Here is a 22,859-nt window from a genome sequence, read left to right as displayed (position 1 = left end):
GCACCCTTTGTTGGAGGAGTTTTAATGAATACAGGGTACTGTGGAACTTGAAGTGCAGGTTTTATATTGGGATTCTGTCCCACTCCTATATAGCACACAACAATATACCCGTGTATATAATTAAATTACTCAATTTTATTTTTAAACACTTTTTTTAAAATACATAAAACATACCTATTACATCAAAATCATTCATACCACACTCATTCATTCATCTAAACATGCAATGTTAAAATACAACCTAGTTACATTTTAACTACCAATATTGCAACAATCCCTAATTACAATGTAAACATTTAACAAAGATTCCCTATTGAATTGGTAAACCTGTTCAGATGTAATTAATACTCTCCTTTAAGCTGCCTTTAAATTACTATTTTATATTAAATTTAATTAAATGATATCCCATTCGATTTTACTAATACTGTCCTATATAGAATATATAGAATACTCTCCTATATAGAATAATTTTTATTGATAAATGCACTTGAATAATTTTCTTGGTAGTTTTCTTGGATGGTTGAAACTAGCCAGGGGTTTCTTTGTTACTTACAAAGTTCTTCTGTCTAGAGATGCCACTGACATACACGCCCAGCACTTTGTGACAATGGTGCAAAATGTTCATAGTGTTGCTTTTTGCTTTAGGAGTAGGGGTGACCTATCTCTGCATGTATGGAATTTGGTAACAGGCAGGTTTGGAGAGAGTCATTGGACCCCTGCCAAGATCGAACTAACAGGGTGGTTTCTCTATCACAGATGATTTTCTTTAAAAAAAAAAACCATGTTAGGTGGGGAGGGTTCAGAGGGAAATATGTGTACCAAATCTCTCTCCAAATTTCCCTTTTAGTGATGTGGGTCTGTCTAAAACACCCCTCCTTCCCCTTCCCCAGCAGTTTCTCATTCTCTGTCTCTGCTCCACAGTCCAACCCAACCAGTCTCCCTCTCTCCCTCTACTTGTCAATCCTACAAGTCTCTCTCACTCCACTAGTCCAGTCCACCAGTCACTCTCTCTCTTTCTCTCCATCCACCAGTTCATCCCTGCCAGTTACTCTCTGTCTCCCTCTATCAGTCCATCCCCCACCATTCTATCGCTCCCCTTCATCAGTCCATCACCATCAAGCTTGCTCTCTCTCTACCAGTCCATCCCCACCAATCGCGCTCTCTCCTTCCACCAATCCTTCTCTCTATCTCCTTCCACCAGTTTATCTCCTTCCACCAGTTTACCTCCCTCCACCAGTCCATCCCCACCAGTTTGTCTCTCTCTCTCTTTCTTTTCCTCCACCAGGCCATTTGCACCATTTGTCTCTTTCAGCATATTTTTACCAGTCTGTCTTTCTCTCCCTCCACCAGTCTTTTTCCTTCCACCAGTCTCTCAATCTCTTTCCCTCCAGTCTCTTTCTTGCCAGTCTCTCGTTCTTTTTCTCCACCAGTCTATCCTGGTCAGTCTCTCTATCCCCCTCCACCAGTCCATCCCCATCAGACTCTCTCCCTCTACCAGTCTGTCTGTCTCTCTCTCTCTCTTTCCCTCCCCCAGTCCATTCCCCCCAGTTGCTCCAGATCCAGCTGTGTAATGCTGTGGGAACGAGCAGTGATTCCCACAGGCCTAGAGGCAGAAATTCAGTCTAACTCCAGCCTTTCTTAAAACATTAACTTTATTCACTGCTTCAGTTATATACACATTAATAGACTGCCTTTAACTTCAGATAGTATACTCTCTCTCTGCTCACAGTTGTGCTGCTTCATCTCAGCTCAGGTTTGGACAGTGTTGCGCACAGGCGTTGCTTTCCTGCTAGAGACCTGGGCCTGGTCTGCTTATCCTCACCTGGAACCCCGCTCTTATTCCCCAGTCTCTGATTATGCCCTATAAGCCCCACCTGCCCCACAGGATCCCGCCCATAGAGCATACTCTCCTTAATGGATGTAAGGTGGACCAGGCATCTAGCCTGGTCCTGCACAGGTAAATAGGGGAACACTAGGGGCACTGCTTCACAGGTGCTTTTAGTTTCACTATGTAAGTTATTGAATATAAGTACATTCTTGCACATTTACTGCTGTGCTTTGCAATTATATGTATTCCATTTATATCAGTAAGTATTGTTTAATATTGTATATATTATGAATATACCTGGTGTGCATAAAATTATTTCTTTATTATTACATTAATAACTTTTATATGTTTGGCATATAACTGCAGGAAAAAATGAAAGGGAAGCATGTGGGGGTCTGCAAAAATTGTGGCAGTTGAAAAGGGGTCCACCCTCCCAAAAAGGTTGGGAAGTGGGAACCCCTGCTGTAAGGGAATCCCTGAGTTCCAGCAGTCTTCAACAGTACTCAGCCTGCGCCTGTGTCCCAGGGGAAGGTCCTGTGGAGAGTCTTCACTTCTGCTCTTCTTTCTCCGTAGTTGTTTTATTGGACCTTTCAGAAGGAAAGGTCATGAAAAACTAAGATCAGGCACACTGCCCAATTTCCAAATGAGAGGAGGGTTGACAAAAAGACCTCTCAACCCAAAGAGAATGCTTCACTAAAATTTCCCAAACCCTTCTGGGATATCACTGTCACTGCAGCTCTTCTCTGGCTCTAGAAGGGTACTGGCAGATCTTCAGTGACCTGGCCTCTGGATCTGGAGAATAGCCTTCACCAAGAGCATCAGGCTGCAACAAAGCAAAATAATCCTTAAAGTAGTCACAAATCCTAAGAAAGTCTCTTTCTATAACTGAAGTAATACCCAACCTCATAGGGAGTACATAGGAAAGAGTATCCCCAAAAATATACTGAGTGAGGGGAATTATATAACAGACATGCATCCATGCCAGTTTCACCAGTTCATCCACCAGTTCGTCCAGTTTAGAGCTAGGTCCTCAAACCCCCCTGGTTCTATGGCTTGCACCCACCACCCCCTCCCCAGTTATCCCAGATACTTTAAACCCATCAGGGATGCTTTTTTTGTTTGATTTTTAAATTTACATCTCCTCCATAGTAGAAGTAAAATTATGCGGCCCTGGACCTGGGCGCATACCCAGGCACATAGGTCATGCGCGCACACCCCAGAATGACCATGTCCTGTCCACACCATGCCCTTTTTTTCTCCAATGCAAGATGTGCGTACATCATCACATGCACACTCATCCCCCCACTTTATAAAATTGGGTGGACACCCTCGTGCTAGATGCGCGCTGATCTCCCGATTTTGGCACGCAATCTCTTTTAAAATTCACCTCTTTATGTCTTGTTGAAATATAATTTAAAAAAATAATAAACCACTGCTCTAACAGTCAGTTCTACATAAGTAAAGTTACCTTGGTGATAGTTTACAAGGTTAATATCCAGAGGTTCCCCTTGAGACTAGTTGCAACTCCAAGTAAGGTATCCCCATCCCCTACAGTTATAACATTGATCAGAATCACATCCTCATAGCAGTGCACAACCCCCACAGAGAAAACCTTGCTTCTCTGATCCTGACAGGGAATTCTAAGATTAGACAAACAAGGCCTTGCCTTGTAGTACTGAACAGAGGGCTCAAGGATCATTGCCTTCCATTAGCTTGCTGAAACTATATGTCCTGGAGTCTGATCTTCACTGAAGAGACTGCCAACAGATTCCACAATCCCCTCCCTCCCAATTCCTATGTTCCAGCAGTCCCCTTTTCCTAATTTTGAATGAAGAGTTGGCCAAAAGACCTCTGTGATTCCCTTTCCACCTCTCTATACCCATTCCATACCTCACAAGGTCTCCGTCAAATGTTGAGTGGCAGAAAGGAGAGTAGGTCCCTTCTACTACCCCAGCTGTGAGAAATTCTCAACCTGATGTGAGCTGCACTATGCCCCAGGGAATAGTAATCATGTGCGGTAACATAGAAGCTGTAATCAGGACCTTATGTTCTGTAAAGGATTTATGTCCGTAAAGGTCCTAGAAAACAAGTCTTAATCATATGATGACTGTTAACTTCTGATCTATCACACCCTGGAGCCTGACAAAGAGATTCATGTATATAAGATCATCTTTAGGTAATTCTTATGTAATTCCAATTTAATGGTGTTACAGATTACCAGGATAGCTCAGCTACTAGAGCTGTACTTCTGTCACATGGCAGAAACTATCAGATGATTAATGAGCTCAGGCTGGTTTTCTGTATTGTTTCTCATATAATTAAACATCGGCATGCAACAGTTTGTTTCTATTTTGGAGTCACAGGGCACTAGAGAAGTTCTCCTTATATATTCTTTTTTCTTGTTTTGACAGCTCTGCATCAGAAAGTCTGTACAACATTTCTTCCTACTGCTATTAAATTTCATTACACGTTCAACCTAAGAGACCTCTCCAACATATTCCAGGTATAGACTTTTTAGGTCCTTTTGGCTGTCTGAAAATATCTGTGCATCTCTATTATATTATTGTGAAATTAGTAGCTATATCCATGTCAATTGTAGCTTTCTGTGGCTTGGAAGCATAGGGAGAAAAAATGCAGAAATAACTCCTCCAGCCCTAGAAGCTAGTTGAGATTCCTTTGATGCAGTTTTCAGTGATACATGGTTCCATGTTTGATTGAGAGACAATGAAATGAGTTAAATATAAATATAACATTCTAAAAATATACAAAATTATTGACTTGGACCAATAATTATATAAAAGAACTATTCTATACGTATTACTCACAAAGCAAAATAAGGTTCTCTTTATGATGGTCCTTATTGCTAAAATCGGGCTATATGTTTGTTAAATTATTAGAGAAATTTATGGGATAGAAATCTACAGATAATTGATTTTTTTTTTCTTCCCCTTTTTCAGACTGTTTTTTTACATGGTATCATATCTGCTGACTTAGGAGCCAATGCACTAAAGTTTAGCATGCACACTAATGCCATTTAGCATGCAGATGGAATTGCATTGAATATGCTAAAGCCTCAGCGTGCTTGCTAAACAGGTCTAGAAGATATTAGCTTCTGCATACTAAAACTAGTAGGTATGTGCATAATCACAAAAATAAGATGCAAATGATACTTTAGCAGCCATATGATAAATACTGTTGTGTGCTCTCCTAACTGACTATGTGTGGCTGGAAAACTTGATACTTAACAGAATATCTTCAAAGATATCTGGTTAAGTAGCATTGTAAAGCAAAAAAAAAAAAGTACCTTGATGCCTGCGGCTCAATTTCCACCCCCTTCTTAATATGTCTTAATTGGACCTGCTGGGCTGAGCAACACGCACCCCAATCCCTACCAAACACTTAAAAAAATGTAAAGGGCTGCAGGTTCCCCCACCCCTCTCCTTCCCCATTTTGCTTTTTATTTAAAGTCTCTCTCCCACCCGTTCCCCACCCACAACCTGAAGAACACATACCACCACCCCCTGAACCCGGAATACCCTGCCAGGAGTGAGGTCTCTCTTATCTGTTCCTACCAGTGCTGTTCTGATAAGAGAAGTGCTGGAAGAGTAAGCTACCTGCAGCTTACACTTCCATCGTTCCAATGTTCTTTCTAAGACCTCATGCATCCTCAGTGGAACAGAATCTTTATATGTTGGACTGTAGAAGAGCATTGCTTTTCTATTTAGACAGAACAAAATATTTCAGAAAATGTACACAATTATTTCTTTCTTTCTTTTTTAGAAAACAATAAAGGAGGCCAGGTTAAACAGCAGACTTCTTGGCTATCACAGTGTATTTCCTTTTGTTACTCTAAAGCAAAAGTTCCTCTGCCACAGAAGACCATAAATTAAGAGCAATTGCTTCTTCAGTAGCTCATTTAAGCCAAGCTTCAATTAAAGACATCTGTAAAGCAGATACTTGGTCTACCAATCACACATTTACAAATCACTATTGTTTGGAACAAGATTCACACAATGATAGTAGTTTTGGCCAAGCGATTCCCCAAAATTTATTTAGGTAATAGCTTCAGCTACCCTTGTTTCATATTTGGGATGCATTAAAAGCAAAAAAAGAAAAATTATAATAATAAAGAAGCAGAGGAACGAAACTGAAAAATAAATGTACATATGTTAAATATTTTATGCAACTTTTAGCTGGGGAGCTCCCACTTGTTTGGCTATTTGTTCCTGGTTGTCCACAGAAAAAGCAAAATGTTTACTTGTAACAGGTGTTTTCCACATTGGCACATTCTGATGATTTCAACCACGTGTGTGGCTAATTTGTACTATTCAAGGAGAATACCTGTTACAACTAACTAATGTAATGGCCTCCCCCTGGGCTCATTACCAGTATGGTTCTAGGTACTCCTATTAGCTAGTGTAAGAATAGGTTAGGAAAATGGAGAGGCACCATTCCCTAGACGTCCTCCTTTTGAGTTTGCTGGGATGGCCATCCCCCTTGGTGAGGAAATAAAAGCAGCTTTCTACTGAAAGACTGGCAACAGCGCTTTTAGGTCTTTGGAGAGTTAGATGGCAATAAGGAGCATTTGTTTCATTGAATTTTCAGGCCTATTGGGAGGATACAAGCAAACCCTGCCTGGGGATCCTAAACAAGGTCAGGAGGTGGTTCCTACCAGTCCACTAATTGGCTGGCTGGGGCATCCCTCTGGGTTATTTTTTGGGAATTTTGTGAGAACCTTGGGTATCTCCTGGATCCAGGGCATGGGGAACCCTGTGTCTGTGATACCCAGGGTAGGGAAGACCTGCCCCTCTGTACCTTCAACAAGAAAAGAGGTATGGTGGTGACCTGAGGCAAGGGACAAACTTCAGTGTTAACTTCAATTTTGGTTGAAGACCAGGGAGGAAGATTATGCTGCCCCTCTTCTGTCCTTTCCAAGGAGCTGCATGCTCCTGAGAGAATCCCTCCCATTAGGGATTCAGTTGCAAAAGAAAGAGAACTGGAAATATCAACTAATTGTGAGTAAGAGCCAGTTGAGCCTTTGAGGATACCCATCTGAAGTCTTCACCCCGGGGGAGAGAGAAGATTTCAGACTCTGTATTAGCTTGTATTTTAACCATTTTACCAGTTTTGGAGGATTTTTCTGCCCCTACAAGGATATCCTGTCCACTTGGGGATCTCATTCAGTCAAGCCCTGGAAAGTGAGGATTCTCCCAGGACAAGCAGGATGTTAGTCCTCACATTTGGATGGCATCATTAGATGGAGCCCTATCACAGAAAAACTTCTGTCAACGTTTCTAGAACTTTTGACTGGCACAATGAGCATGCCCAGCATGCCATAATACCTGTAGCCACAGGGGTCTCCCTTCAGTCTCTTTTTTTCTGCTCTGCAGTTTGCCTCGCTGTTAGGAGCTCCGTGAGATTTTTCTCACTACTTTTCCTCACGGAAATCCTCGAAGTTATCTTCTCAAAAAGTTCCCTCGTAGGGGTCTCCCATCGCGACACAGTTTCTTAACGCTCAGTGAGTATTTTTCCACCATCTCCGGTCGGTTCCTGCTATCCTGTTATCGGTACTCGCAGGTCACCGACTGTTTCGCGGCCCCTGTTTTCATCATGGAGATGGGCTTCAGAAAATGTCCAGAATGCCCATGCACGATGTCAATTACTGACCCACATGATGTCTATGGCTGTGCCTTGGCCCAGCACACGATGTACATCCGTGCCCTAGCTGCATTCAAATGACCCCGAAGGGCAGGCATGCCCAGTTAGATAAAATGGAGTCTCTTTTCAAAATAAAACTAACACCATCGTCTTCCACACAATCATCACCAGTAGGAACTTCTTCATCCATCGACAAACCTCGCTGGGAGCAGCTAGGGAGCGGTGACCGCCTGTCACAGATGCCATCCAGGGCATCCTTAGTGTCTTCCTTGGTGCCGGAGAAGGACCGGACCGAGCACCGAGGGAAACATCATCACCGGCACTGACGCAAATCCACACCCAGTGCCGGCACCGACACCGCATCGATCTCGATGGCTATCAAGCCAGTTGCAAAGAGGGCATGGGCAGAGGAGCCTCCATCCTCCTCTACACCCAAAACCCCAAGGCGATCTCCACCGATATTGGTGCCAAGTACTGAGCTCCCACAGATTCCTGTGGAGGTGCCAGTAGTGCCTAGCCTGCCTCCCCCTGTAGCTGAGTTACCTATACCAGCTTCCAGGGAGGAGCTGGACATCCTTGTCCGCCAGGCGATCCTCGATGCCTTCCGGAGCCTGCATCCGCCATCGATACTGGCACCGGAGCCATCGCTGTTTACACCACTGCTCGACTGCCTTGACACCCTCATCGGTGCCCTTCCAACCCAGCCTGCACCATCGGTACCGACTCAACCTTCTGATCCGATGCCGGAACTAGTTCTGGGTCCGTCGGGGCTCTCGGGATCGAAACGCCCCCGATTCCTGTTGATGCCATCGATACCGGCTAAATCTCCATCAATGCTGCTACATCTTCCATCGAAGCCATCAGGACTTCCCTCGATGCCTGCACGTCCTGGAGTTTCAAACCCTTTTCCTCCCTCGGGGTCTCAACCAGAGCCCCCTTATGATCCATGGGAGGATGTTTATTTATTTATTTATTTATTTAAAACTTTTATATACCGACGTTCAAATGGATATCACATCGGTTTACATAATAACAGGGGTAACAATTAACATCAGTAGGAGGAAAATAATAGTTACATCTAACAAGGGAAATTCAAAAGGAACGGGATGTCGAAGAAGAGAAGCAGAGTTAGTGAGGAGTAGAGTTAACGTTGAGAGAGAGAGAAAGAAAGCAACTATATTACATTACTGCCACATTATAATACGGTACAGTAGTAGAGTATTGTATAACATTATCTGAAGGTATATTACATTATGTTACATTGTAAATTACAGACTTTAATACAGAGCTATGTTGACCAAGGATGCTACGATTAGGTGAATGTCTGTTTGAACAGCCAGGTTTTCAACTTTTTTTTGAAGGTTGTTGTGCTCTGTTCTAGACGTAAGTCAGGGGGCATTGAGTTCCAAAGAGATGGTCCTGCTATGGAAAAGGCTCTCTCTCGGATTATGTTGATACGGAAACTTCCACAGAGGACATACTATCAGAGGAAAGGAGAAGGTCCTCACCAGAAGACCTCTCTTTTGCAAATTTCATAAAAGAGATGTCTGAAACCATCCCTTTTGACCTAGTCACAGAAGAGGACACTCGTCATAAGACATTAGAATTTCTTCAATTTGTCGATGCCTCAAAGAAATTATGGCCATTCCAGTCCACAAAGTGCTCTTGGATCTGCAACATCGCCTGTGGGAGCATCCTTGCACTGTCCAACTGGTCAATCAAAAGACAGATGCAACATATCTAGTCCAACACACTCCAGGTTTTCAGAAACCACAGCTACCTCACCAATCAGTAGTAGTGGAATCGGCGCAGAAGAAGACCAAAAGATTATGCCCTCATTCTTCAGCTCCCCCTGGGAAGGACCAAAGATTCCTGGATGGACTAAGTTGGAAAGTCTTTCAGGGCTCGATGTTAGTGTCACGCATAGCTGCTTATCAGTTATACATGACACAGTACCAGAGGAACCTGTGGAAGCAAGTTCAGGGGATAGCAGATTCTCTTCCCCAACAGCAACAGGAGAACCTCACTGCTATTCTCCAAAAAGGCCTTGATGCAGGGAAGCATGAAGTCCGAGCTGCATATGATTCCTTTGAGACGGCTTCTCGTTTATCAGCGACAGGAATCAGTGTCAGAAAGTGGGCCTGGCTTAAGGCCTCTGACTTAAGGCCAGAAGTCCAGGATAAACTCGCTGATCTCCCGTGCACCGGACATAATCTTTTTGGCGACAAGATACAGGAAGCAGTGGCTCAATTAAAAGATCATCATGAGACCCTGCGGCAGCTCTCCACAGTCTCTATGGAACCTCCATCCTCTGCTCGAAAGACCTCCAGAAGGGATACCAGAAGACCCTTTTATTGCTCATGCAAGTACTACCCACTGATATCTCGCGTGAGACCAGCCAGACCACCACAAAGGGGATAGCCACATCAGACCAAGGCATCCAGATCTCAGCCAGCCCCACAAATGGGCCCAGCCTCTGGATTTTGAAACCTATCCAGAGAACAGCAGCCACTCTCTAAATCCAAAACCAGACTTGCCAGTAGGTCAGCTACACCACTTCATAACCAACTGGCACAGCATTTCTACAGACCAATGGGTTCTATCCATCTTAACCCAGGGATGCCATCTAAACTTCCTCATGGTACCCCCGGATTCACCACCCAATCCACTGTGGGTGCAAAGAGATCACACAACCCTTCTAGAGTCAGAACTGCCCACTCTACTGAGGCGAGCGCCAGGGCTGTAGAAACCGTTCCCCGGGCCCAGCAGGACAGGGGGTTCTACTCTTGCTATTTTCTCATTCCAAAGAAATCAGGCAGCCTCCGCCCCATCCTAGATCTCTGCAATCTCCACAAATTTCTACGGAAAGAAAAATTCAGGATGGTGTCCCTAGGAGCCATGCTTCCCCTTCTGCAAAAAGGAAATTGGCTCTGTTCTCTGGATCTTCAAGACGCCTATGCTCACATTCCAATATCCCCACATCACCGCAAATACCTGCATTTTATAGTGGGACATCAACATTTTCAGTACCGGGTTTTAGGGATGTGAATCGTGTCCTCGATCGTCTTAACGATCGATTTCGGCTGGGAGGGGGAGGGAATCGTATTGTTGCCGTTTGGGGGGGGTAAAATATCGTGAAAAATCGTTAAAAAATCGTGAAAAATCGAAAAATCGAAAAACCGGCACATTAAAACCCCCTAAAACCCACCCCCGACCCTTTAAATTAAATCCCCCACCCTCCCCAACCCCCCCCCCAAATAACTTAAATAACCTGCGGGTCCAGCGGCGGTCCGGAACGGCAGCGGTCCGGAACGGGCTCCTGCTCTGAATCTTGTCGTCTTCAGCCGGCGCCATTTTCCAAAATGGCGCCGAAAAATGGCGGCGGCCATAGACGAAAAAGATTGGACGGCAGGAGGTCCTTCCGGACCCCCGCTGGACTTTTGGCAAGTCTCGTGGGGGTCAGGAGGCCCCCCACAAGCTGGCCAAAAGTTCCTGGAGGTCCAGCGGGGGTCAGGGAGCGATTTCCCGCCGCGAATCGTTTTCGTACGGAAAATGGCGCCGGCAGGAGATCGACTGCAGGAGGTCGTTCAGCGAGGCGCCGGAACCCTCGCTGAACGACCTCCTGCAGTCGATCTCCTGCCGGCGCCATTTTCCGTACGGAAAACGATTTGCGGCGGGAAATCGCTCCCTGACCCCCGCTGGACCTCCAGGAACTTTTGGCCAGCTTGTGGGGGGCCTCCTGACCCCCACGAGACTTGCCAAAAGTCCAGCGGGGGTCCGGAAGGACCTCCTGCCGTCCAATCTTTTTCGTCTATGGCCGCCGCCATTTTTCGGCGCCATTTTGGAAAATGGTGCCGGCTGAAGACGACAAGATTCAGAGCAGGAGCCCGTTCCGGACCGCTGCCGTTCCGGACCGCCGCTGGACCCGCAGGTTATTTAAGTTATTTGGGGGGGGGTTCGGGAGGGTGGGGGATTTAATTTAAAGGGTCGGGGGTGGGTTTTAGGGGGTTTTAGTGTGCCGGCTCACGATTCTAACGATTTATAACGATAAATCGTTAGAATCTGTATTGTATTGTGTTCCATAACGGTTTAAGACGATATTAAAATTATCGGACGATAATTTTAATCGTCCTAAAACGATTCACATCCCTACCGGGTTTTGCCTTTCGGACTTGCCTTTGTGCCCCGTGTATTTACAAAGTGCCTATCAGTGGCTGCGGCCCATCTACGCAAAAATAGCATACACGTGTTTCCTTACCTGGACGACTGGCTAATCAAGAGCCATTCCAAGCAAGGAGCGCTCAATGCTCTCAAGCTCACTATCAATCTGCTACACTCATTGGGGTTACTCATCAGTTACCAGAAATCTTACCTGAATCCATCTCACCTCCTTACTTTCATCGGAGCAAATTTGAACATCACAGCCGCAAAGGCTTTCCTGCCCAACGACTGTGCAGACAAACTCTTCAAACTAGCTACATCTCTGTGCACAAAGAAAACAGCCTCAGCCCATCAATTCCTCACGCTGCTGGGCCACATGGCTTCCACGGTCCACGTCACTCCTATGGCCAGGCTGGCCATGAGAATAACTCAATGGATTTTGATATCTCAGTGGCTCCAAGCCACTCAACCTCTTTCATCCCAGATTCATGTAACCCACCAGCTACGTCTATCACTTCTCTGGTGGACAAACAAAGCCATCTTGCTAACAGGTCTTCACTTCCAGCAACCAGTCCCACAATAACCTTAACCACGGACGCATCCAACTTGGGTTGGGGAGCTCATGTGAACAACCTTCAAACTCAAGATACTTGAACACAACTCGAAGCAAAGTTTCAAATCAACTTCCTAGAGCTTCGAGCCATACGTTATGCTCTATATGTGTTCAAGGAAGTAAAAAAGTAAAAAAGAAATAGATGCCTGACGTCTGTCAATTAAAATTTATTTCAGAGGAGACAATAAAACACTTTAAAAAGCCCGACTCAGGCCAAGTTTCGCTCCTGTGTTGGAGCTGCTTCAGGGGCTGAAACATGCAAACATATATATTTTATTTATTTATATGTGTTTTATTAGTATTTATATTTGTGTTACTTTAAACTATTTGCATGTTTCAGCCCCTGAAGCAGCTCCAAGAAAGGGTACACACTCCACACAGGAACCTCCGATCAGCAAATAAAGCACTCCTAACCATTCCATCAGTTAAAACAGCAAGACTGACACAATCTGCTCTCCACAATACAACCACCTATATCCACCCAAGTAAGAAACCTCAGAATCATCATGGATAATCAGCTAAACCTAAAAAAATTTATCCATAACACCATGAAGGATTGTTTCTTTAAACTACAAGTTCTAAAACGGCTGAGACCACTCCTCCACTTCCCAGATTATCGCACAGTCCTCCAATCAATCATTTTCTCAAAAATTGACTACTGCAACGCGCTTCTGATCGGGCTACCAGCCAACTCCATTAAACCCTTACAGATGTTGCAGAATGCCACAGCAAGGATTCTGACAAAGACCAACAAAAGAGACCATATCACACCCATCCTGCGGAACTTGCATTGGCTCCCAATCAAGTTCAGAATTATTTACAAAGTGCTCATGATCCTATACAAAACCATTTACAACACTACTCCTCTGGCCCTTAATATCCCACTACGTCCACACTTACCTTCCAGACCAGTAAGATCTGCCTACAGAGACACTCTCGTTGCCCTCCTTGCAAAAAGCACATTAAGGAAACAAGCTCTTTCCACAACTGGTCCACAGCACTGGAATGCTCTCCCACCAGATCTTCGACGTAAACAATGCCTGACCACCTTCAAAAAAAGACTCAAAACCTGGCTGAGCAAGCTTTCCCTTAATCCATCTGATCCTTTTCCGCTTCGGTATATAAAAATGCTAAATAAATAAATAAGTGAGCGAAAGAGCCCTATCACTAGCAGGAACCATAATCTGGAACACAATGCCTCCAGAGATCAGACTACAAAGTGATCTCAAGGCATTCAAGAAAAGTTTAAAAACATGGTTTTTTAAACAAGCATTTTACAAAGAGACGAGAGAATAGAGAGAAATTATTCAGGAAAAGACAGAAAGGCACCGACCCAGGGTACTTAGAACTTTACAGTAGATTAGTCTATGAACCCTACACCACAATAAGCTTAACTATAATACTATGTGTGATAAAAGTACCCGTGTAAGTACCTTGGTACAATTGGTCATGAACTACTTCGCTAAATAACTATGTCTAATGATATATTGTAACCGAACCTTTGACGGCACCTGCTAGAATGTACTATAGTACACTTTTACCTACATTAAATATGTGCCTACATGTAAACCGTTGCGATGGTATTTAAACTTAGCAACAGTATAGAAAAGTTTTAAAATAAATAAATAAATAAATAAATAAATAAATAAATGTAGTAGCAGATTACCTCAGTCGACAGTTCCATTCCCACGAGTGGTCTCTGGATCCTGTGGTAACGATCAGAATCTTCCAACGCTGGGGTCAACCAATAATCAACCTCTGCATCTGAACTGAATCACAAAGTGGACAGATTCTGCTCCCTGCACAGGCAGAAAAACACATTAGCCATGGATGCCTTTGCTTGCCACTGGAACACAGGCTTCCTATACACGTATCCCCCGATACCACTGATAGCTAAAACTCTCGTGAAACTACAACAGGACAAAGGGTCAATGATACCCATATCCCCTTATTGGCCTCGACAAGTATGGTTTCCCATGCTTCTCGACCTCTCCTTCCGAGAACCAATTCGCCTGGGCACAGCGCCCACTCTCATAAATCAGAACCATGACATGTTACGCCATCTGAACCTTCAGACCCTATCCCTCACAGCCTGGATGTTGAAAGCTTGATCCTACAATTCCTCAATCTTTCAACTGATGTCTCTCAAGTGCTCTTAGCTTCACAAAAGCCTTCCACACGAAAATCCTATCATTCTAAGTGGAATAGATTTACCACATGGTGCACGCAAAAAGGTATTAACCCTTTTTCCTGTCCCATTCCATCTCTTTTAGACTATCTCTGGCACCTTTCAGACTCTGGTCTCCAGACTTCCTCGGTATGGGTACACCTTAGTGCCATCTCAGCATACCATAAGGGAGTACGGGATGCCCCAATAATGGCGCAACCCTTTGTGAGTCAGTTTATGAGGGGCCTACTACAACTTAAGCCCCCTCTATGACCACCAGTTACCGAATGGGACCTGAATGTAGTACTTATAAGGCTCATGCGCTTCCTGTTTGAGCCTTTGCACTTCTGTGATGTTAAATTTCTTACATGGAAAGTTCTCTTTCTAGTAGCCATTACATCTGCTCGAAGGGTTAGTGAGTTACAAGCACTTGTCACATGCTCACCTTATACAAGGTTCCTCCATGACCGAGTGGTACTCCGTACGCACCCTAAATTCATTCCCAAGGTTGTTACTGCCTTTCACTTGAATCAGTGTATAGTCTTGCCCACCTTTTTTCCAAGGCCTTACTCTCACCAGGGTGAGAGAGTTTTACACACCTTGGACTGTAAACGTGCACTTGTGTTTTACCTAGACCACACTGCAGTCCATAGGAAATCCACCCAACTCTTTGTTTCTTTCGATAAAAACAAACCAGGAGATGCAGTGGACAAACAAACTCTCTCCAACTGGCTAGAAGACTGTATCGAATTCTGCAATGAAAAAGTAGGCCTTCCTCTCCAGGAACAAGTGAAGGCACACTCAGTAAGAAGCATGGCAACCTCAGTAGCGCACTTTCGTTCAGTACCAATTACTGAGATCTGTAAAGCTGCAACATGGAGCTCTCTTCACACATTTGCAGCACATTACTGCCTAGACAAGGAAGGACGTCAAGGCTCTGCCTTTGGCCAATCCGTCTTGAAGAATTTATTTCCAGTATAATCCCAATTCCTTCTACGTCCATCTGCTGTGATTTTCAGGCTGCCTCATTTTTACCAACAGTACACCAGTTGTTGTGCCTGTTGCACAAATTGTACACTGATGGTCCAAAACAAACATGAGTCAGTCTATAGCTTGCTAATCAGCCACATGTGAGGACTACCATCCTGCTTGTCCTGGAAGAAAGCAGAGTTGCTTACCTGTAACAGGTGTTCTCCCAGGACAGCAGGATGTAGTCCTCACGAAACCCACCCGCCACCCCGCGGAGTTGGGTCCGAAACCGTTTTATTATTTCATTTTTCACTTGCACCTTTTGCTACAAATGAGACTGAAGGGAGACCCCTGTGTCTACTTGGATTATGGCATGCTGGGCATGCTCAGTGTGCCAGTCAAAAATTCTAGAAACTGTGACAGAAGTTTTTCCATGATAGGGCTCTATCTAATGATGTCACCCAAATGTGAGGACTACATTGTGCTGTCCTGGGAGAACACCTGTTACAGTTTAGCAACTCTGCTTTTCCTATGTCCTGGTATAAGAGACCCATGCACATATAAAGAGAAAAGACTGTAGTCAAAGAGTGCATCTGTGATGCTGAGGACTGATTTAATTGTGCCATATTTCACCTGATTCAACTTCAGTAATTTATTTTTGGATACACAATCTGTGGTTCTTGTGTATTTTTTGGCACTTCAGCACACACATAACCCTGGTAAACAAATGTCTGGGAACATTTGGTTTCCTCCACAACCTTCGGTGAAACAAGTAGATTTTAACTAGCTGAACACAAATATGCATTTATTATGTCTGTATCACGTACCGTTTGCCAGAAAAGTGTGATATACATTAAGCATTGTTAGGTGTCTGTAGCGGCATAAGCTATAATGGCAATGTTGGCACCAGAAAACAAAACTAAAAATGTTTTGCCGCAGATTTTCGTTTGTAATCACTGTTCGATGCTTCGCAGATGAGAGACCAACAATAGTCACCCAGCATGGTGTGGTTCCACTTGCCTTGATATCGTTTCTCCATTTTGACATATCTTGATGAAACCCTTCACCATGTTAGTCACTCAAAGCGCCAAGGTTGTCTGGGAAGATGTCCAAGTGGGAATGAAGAAAATGTATCTTCAATGACATGTTGCACTTCATCAATTTGTATGCCTGAAGCAGATTTTCAACCCGTTCGAAACAGTCTGCTGCCTTATAGTTGCCTAGAAAGTTACAAACAATATTCTTGAAGGCTGTCCACGCAACACGTTCTGTACCTTATAGAACAGGGGTGGGCAAGTCCGGTCCTCGAGGGCTGCAAACCAGTCGGGTTTTCAGGATACCCCTAATGAATATGCATGAAATAGATTTGCATACAACTGAGGCAGTGTGTATGCAGGTCTCTCTCATGCATATTCATTAAGGATATCCTGAAAACCCGACTGGTTTGCAGCCCTCGAGGACCGGAATTGCCCACTCCTGTTGTAGAAGACCATCAAAGTGGCTATCCTTCATCACAGCTTGGATTTGTGGGCCAACGAAAACACCTTCTTTTATGCGTCGTCATGGAAACAAGTTGGAATCTTGCAGCCGAGCTGGGGCTTGCCCAAGCAAGTTCTGGCATGATCAGGCAGAGTTTCTTGGTATATTTTTAAAAAAGTTAGTCTCTGTTACATGTTACATTGCTTATGGCCATCAAAAATATGACATGAATTTTAAAAATCATAAAAACTACTATCCAGCAAGAAAATATATGTACACGAGATTATGTTTTAAAATTTCACAATTGTTGTAACACAAAATTGGCTGTTTCTCAAAAATCTTACATGATGTACAAATTTTGAAGTAATATCTGTGATCAGCATAAAAAAATCTATTTGGAACACCAAAAAGCCTGAAGGAAACAAAAATTTTGTTTACCAGTGTAATAGAAAAATATACCTCTCCTAGGTGAAGGAAGTTACCAGAAGTCACCCCTATCACTCCGGGCCATTGAAAAGAACTTCCTTTCCCCCCACCCAACAAAAGACTCAGGCCCTGGGAGGGAACTTAGCCAGATAAACTTCTTTGAATATTGACCTCTGGGGATGTGCATTCGTTTTATTTGAAATAGACAATGGCAACAAAATTGTCTATTTCCTCTTATTTCTGGAGCACCACAAAACAAAATAAAAATGATGACATTTCGTAAAAATTGGTACTTCATCTTAGTGCGTACTAATGGGACTTAGTGCATACTAACTGAAAATGTTACTGATAAATTAAAAAGTATCAATTGGGGGAGCAGTTCATTAGATAGAGGTATGGTTCTGCATTCCCATTGGCTGTCTCCTTAGTTATTTGCTTTTGTTGCCAAGGTTGCAAGATGGTATTTGTAGGAGGAAGGCCAAAGCTAAGTAACAAATGTAAACAAATAAGTGATATAATAATACCATCAATTTCTAGTCAGCAAAAGCATGAAATGCAAATGCATCTTTTGAATTTGTCAATCCCATTGTATATAAAGAAAGTGGCCCTGGCATTTAAGGATATGCATACTTTTAATTCCCCTGGTGAGTGTGGGGGTGACTGGTGAGAGGGAATGTGATTGGAGTGACAGGAGAGATACTGGTTGAAGTGGTGACTGGTGAGAGAGAGGCAGCCTGGTGTGTGTGGGGATGACTGGTGGGAGGGGGAATGACTGAGATGACAGGTCGAAAGAGACTGGTTGAAGTGGTGAGTGAGAGGCAGCCTGGTAGTGTGAGGGTGACTGGTAAGAGCATGTAATGGGGGAGTGGGGGTATCTAATTACTGGCCACACTTAGCCAATCTCACGGGCCGATATAGAAAAAAATGTGGGAGAGCCAGCGAGCGCCCGCTCTCCCGACGCTCGCACAGGCCACTCTCCTGTGCGCGCGATTTAGTATCGGCCAGCATGCAAATGAGGGCCTGCGGTAAAAAGATGCGCTAGGGACACTAGCACATCCCTAGCGCCTCCTTTTTGACAGGAGCGGCGGCTTCAGCGGGTTTGACAGCCGACGCTCAATTTTGCCGGCATCAGTTCTCGAGCCCACTGACAGCCACATGTTCGGAAAACGGACACCGGCTAAATTGAGTATCAGTCTTCCGACCCGCGGGCCACCGGCCGATTTAAATTTTTTTTTATAATTTTTTTTTTTTAAATTTTGGGGCCTCCGACTTAATATTGCTATGATATTAAGTCGGAGGGTGTACAGAAAAGCAGTTTTTTCTGCTTTTCTGTACACTTTTCCCTGCTGGCAGAAATTAACACCAGCCTTTGGGAAGGCGTTACTTTCTGTATCATACGGGAATAACTAATAGGGCCATCAACATGCATTTTCATGTTGTGGGCGCTATTAGTTTCGGGGAGGTTGGACACGCATTTTCGACGCGCTATTACCCCTTACTCTATAAGGGGTAAAGCTAGCGCGTCGAAAACGCACGTCCAAACCCGGGCTAACAGTGTGCTCCACCAGAGCGCACTGTACTGTATCGATCCATCAGTTAGAAAAAGAACTGTCAGGTAAAAGAAAGATCACAGAGAAAGACGATGTCTGTCACCTGCTGCAAATGCTGTTATGATTTAGAGAGCCCTTTCTAGATGTCTCTGGGAACTATGGTTATTATTGCTTCTAAGGGCTATGTAGATGTTTATACTCAAAAATGCTTATGAGCTGAACTTATGAGAACTGTTAGTCAAGGTCAGACAAGAAAATGGGGATATTAGGGCATGGAAGAAAACACCAAATAGTACCAAGATTTGAGAAGCAGGTGTGCTGAATTGTGATAAGAACAATGGGAGGGAGGGGGACTCACTCATACTTCAAGCAGTATTAGAAAAATCCTATAAAAATAAGCAGAGTCGTAAGGACAGCATCATCATTGCTATTTGTCAGACTTTCAGAGCTGAGACTGCAGTCGGATTTCTTGGATCTATTTCATCTCTCATTAGGAACATAAAATTTGTTATCTTTATATGTATCTTTTAATACTTTTCTAGTAGTTATTATTATTATTTGCTTGCAATCAACTCTCTAGTGTTTATCATCTTTTGTTTTATTATCTTTTTACTTAACAAGTGCCATTTTAGCATGTACGCTAAAAAGGTTTTACTCAGGTTTTAGTATATAAGCCCTTTATTTTGTTAAGATTCTGGTGTTTTGAAAAAATCAATCTGTTTTCTGTGCAACTTATTGTTCTAAATTGAAACCTGGCATATCAGTTAACCAATATGTATCTTTTGCAGGGATTGCTGTTCTCCTCTGCTGAATGTATTAAAACTCCTATAGACCTGATTCGACTCTGGTTACATGAAGCTGATAGAGTATATGGAGATAAACTAATTGACGAGAAAGATAAAGAACTGTTTGGAAAGACCATAATAGCCATTTGCAAAAAATTCTTTGAGGTATTGTCATGTTTTAAGATGATGTGGCCCCAAAGCAACTACAGGGCTATGCAGGCAGCACTGTCTTTATTCCTTTTCTATTACTTCATAGTAATTAAGGTCCATTGTGTGCTGCAGTAGAGCAAACCAGTCAGATGCAGCAGGCAGCTACATAAAGGCTGACCCACATCCCTGTGATTCTCCAATGCCTTTCTTAGCTGTTCCATCACACCCTGCTAAGCTCATAGCTTGCCAGGTCTTTCTTTTCCCAGCTGCAGACATCCCAAATGTCATGCATTTAGTGTGAGATTCATGCAAAAGCAATTGAAGTGCAATGGTTAAAAAAAGTATCCATGCACTTTGCACCTTCTGTTTGTGGGCACCTGAGCAGAGTAAAAAGAGTCTTACCTAACAGCAAACAGGTCGATACTCTAAGGCTGCGGTAGAAACAGTGCGGCATTGCCAGGCGCACCCTCGTTCCCCGCACGCACAGTTCTCTTCACCTAGCGCTCGATACTCTCTTCTAATTGCATGCAAATGCATGCCGCGTCTGTGAAGCGTTAGGGAAGGGTTAGGCCCGCACAACTCATTTTACTGTATAGGCGCTTAATACAGCGCCTATACAGTAACCTGGGTGCACTGGTACCTGTCATTTCAAATGTGATTTCAAATGACAATTGAAATGACAGGCACCAGGAAGTGTAAAAAACAAAAACCAAAAAATATGTAAATACCTGTCACTTTCCGAATCGCCCAGGCATGCGGTCATCCAGGCGGCGGCGGGAGCCGGGGGGCGGGTGGGCACGCGTTGGTTTCAGGCAGCCGGCGGGAGCCGGGTGGGCGCGTGTTCGATCTAGGCCGCGGGGGCGGGTGAGCGCCCGTTCATCCAGGCGGCGGCGGAAGACGGAGGGCGGGTGGGCGCGCATTGGTTTCAGGCGGGCGGCGGCGGGAGCCGGGGGGCGGGTGGGCGCATGTTCGATCTAGGCCGCGGGCGGGTGGGCGCGTGTTCGATCGAGGTCGCGGGCGGGTGGGCACCTGTTCATCCAGGCGGCAGCGGGAGCCGGGGGGCGGGTGGGCGCGCGTTGGTTTCAGGCGGGTGGCGGCGGCGGTGGCGGGATCCGGGGGGCGGGTGGGCGCGTGTTCGATCTAGGCCGCGGGCCGGGTCGCACAGGCGCGCATTCATCCAGGCGGAGGGAGCCGGCGGCGAAAGCGGCCTCCGGCAGCCCCCACCGGCAGTGAATGAATGCGCGCCTGTGCGACCCGTGCGATTCGGCGCTCAAGGCGTGACGTCACGACGCCCGACGTCACGGCATGTGACTGCCTTGAGCGCCGAATCGCACGGGTCGCACAGGCGCGCATTCATTCACTGCCGGTGGGGGCTGCCGGAGGCCGCTTTCGCCGCCAGCTCCCTCCGCCTGGATGAATGCGCGCCTGTGCGACCCGGCCCACGGCCTAGATCGAACACGCGCCCACCCGCCCCCCGGATCCCGCTGCCGCCGCCGCCCGCCTGAAACCAACGCGTGCCCACCTGCCCCCTGGCTCCTGCCGCCGCTGCTGCCTGGATGAACAGGCGCCCACCTGCCTGCGGCCTCGATCGAACACGCGCCCACCCGCCCCCCGGCTCCCGCCGCCGCCGCCCGCCTGAAACCAACGCGCGACCACCCGCCCCCCGTCTCCCGCCGCCTGGATGAACAGGCGCCCACCCGCCCGCGGCCTAGATCGAACACGCGCCCACCCGCCCCCCGGCTCCCGCCGCCGCCCGCCGGCCACCTGGACCCACGCGGCCCTCCGGCTCCCGCCGCTGCCTGGATGACCGCACGCCTGGGGGATTCGGAAAGTGACAGGTATTTATACATTTTTTTGTTTTTTTACACTCTGTAACAGGTTTTTATGTGTCCCACAGCATACATTTTCTTGATCATCTCTGTATCGCTTTTTTTTTTTTATTGTGTTTGAGTATCTTAAGTGGTATCGATGGCCTTAATAGTGATTTGTTACAAGACTCAGTCCTAACACCTAGTAGAGGGTAGGTGGTAAACTAACACGTTAAGGCCGCGGCAAAATAGCGGGTTACTAAGGAGATAATATCAGCGCCCGTCACAGTATCGGAGGGGAATTGCTAATTCCTTCATTATACAGCTAATTCGTTCATTTACACATCATATACATGCTGCGTGCGGAAAGGGTTATGCGTCTGTTTTAAGAAGCGCTAAGGACGCGTGAAACTGGAGACTGTATCGCTGGATCGCCTTACTCGTCTGAATTGTGCGCTCCCAGCACGTTACAGACGGGAAATCTTCAACTGCACGTTACAGTATCGACCTGAAAGTTAGATGCAGCCAGGAACATGATAAGACTACTGTCTACTGACTCGGCTTTGGAGGATTGAGAGTATTTTGAGTGAGGTCGGAAGATAGGAGTAGAATTTCCACTGAGGCAGAAGGGGGCTCTTTTATTTTCATTTCTGGATGGGGGGGACCCTCAAGCTGCTATGACCTGCAAATTAGTTATTTTGGGGGTTAGAGAGGGAATCAGGTGCTAGGCGCTGACATTTTTTAGAATGATTTTGTGAGGTGATGGGGTTGGGGATCAAGCCTGATTGGATGCTAGGGTTTGTTTTTCATTTAGTCAGTTAGGTTTAAAGTTATTCGGCTAAATGTACTCAGATAACTTTAGACCTGATCTGAACCACAATCAGACTTATCTGGATAAAGTTATCAGTGTAGCGCTGAATATTATTACTACATGGGTAGATTTAAGCCTTGTCCCTGGAAAGCATCTTTTTTTTTTATCCAGGTAAGTTTTTGCTGGGTAATGGCTCACCTGGCTACAACGTATCCAGTCAATAGGGGAGGCAGGGGAAGGGCAGAATATTTAAAATCCCAGGTTTGACCGACTAAGTTCCCAAGCTAGCTGGACAAACCTTTTGAATATGGATCTCTGTTACTAAGTTGTTATAACTGAATGAGGGAAATTTGAAATTGGACCACTTTACCTGGGTAAATAACTTTAAAAATTGCCCTCTATATTTTGCTTTATATGGTGCATGCCAAGTAATTATTCTTTTATTTCTGTACAG

General features: G+C 45.1%; 1 protein-coding gene across 1 annotated transcript in view; it reads left to right on the top strand.

Moving 5' to 3' along the window:
* Positions 1 to 22,859, top strand: part of DNAH17 (dynein axonemal heavy chain 17) — a 1,486,981-nt gene that overhangs the window by 1,108,227 nt on the left and 355,895 nt on the right. Inside the window, exons 50-51 of the mRNA XM_029599137.1 lie at positions 4,240 to 4,331; positions 19,640 to 19,801. Of these exons, the coding sequence (XP_029454997.1) occupies positions 4,240 to 4,331; positions 19,640 to 19,801 (254 nt within the window). The remainder of the gene's footprint in view (positions 1 to 4,239; positions 4,332 to 19,639; positions 19,802 to 22,859) is intronic.

Source organism: Rhinatrema bivittatum, chromosome 4, assembly GCF_901001135.1.
Source record: "Rhinatrema bivittatum chromosome 4, aRhiBiv1.1, whole genome shotgun sequence".
NCBI lineage: Eukaryota > Metazoa > Chordata > Amphibia > Gymnophiona > Rhinatrematidae > Rhinatrema > Rhinatrema bivittatum.
The sequence above is the reverse complement of the archived record's forward strand: the minus strand, read 5'-3'. Positions and strand labels throughout refer to the sequence as shown.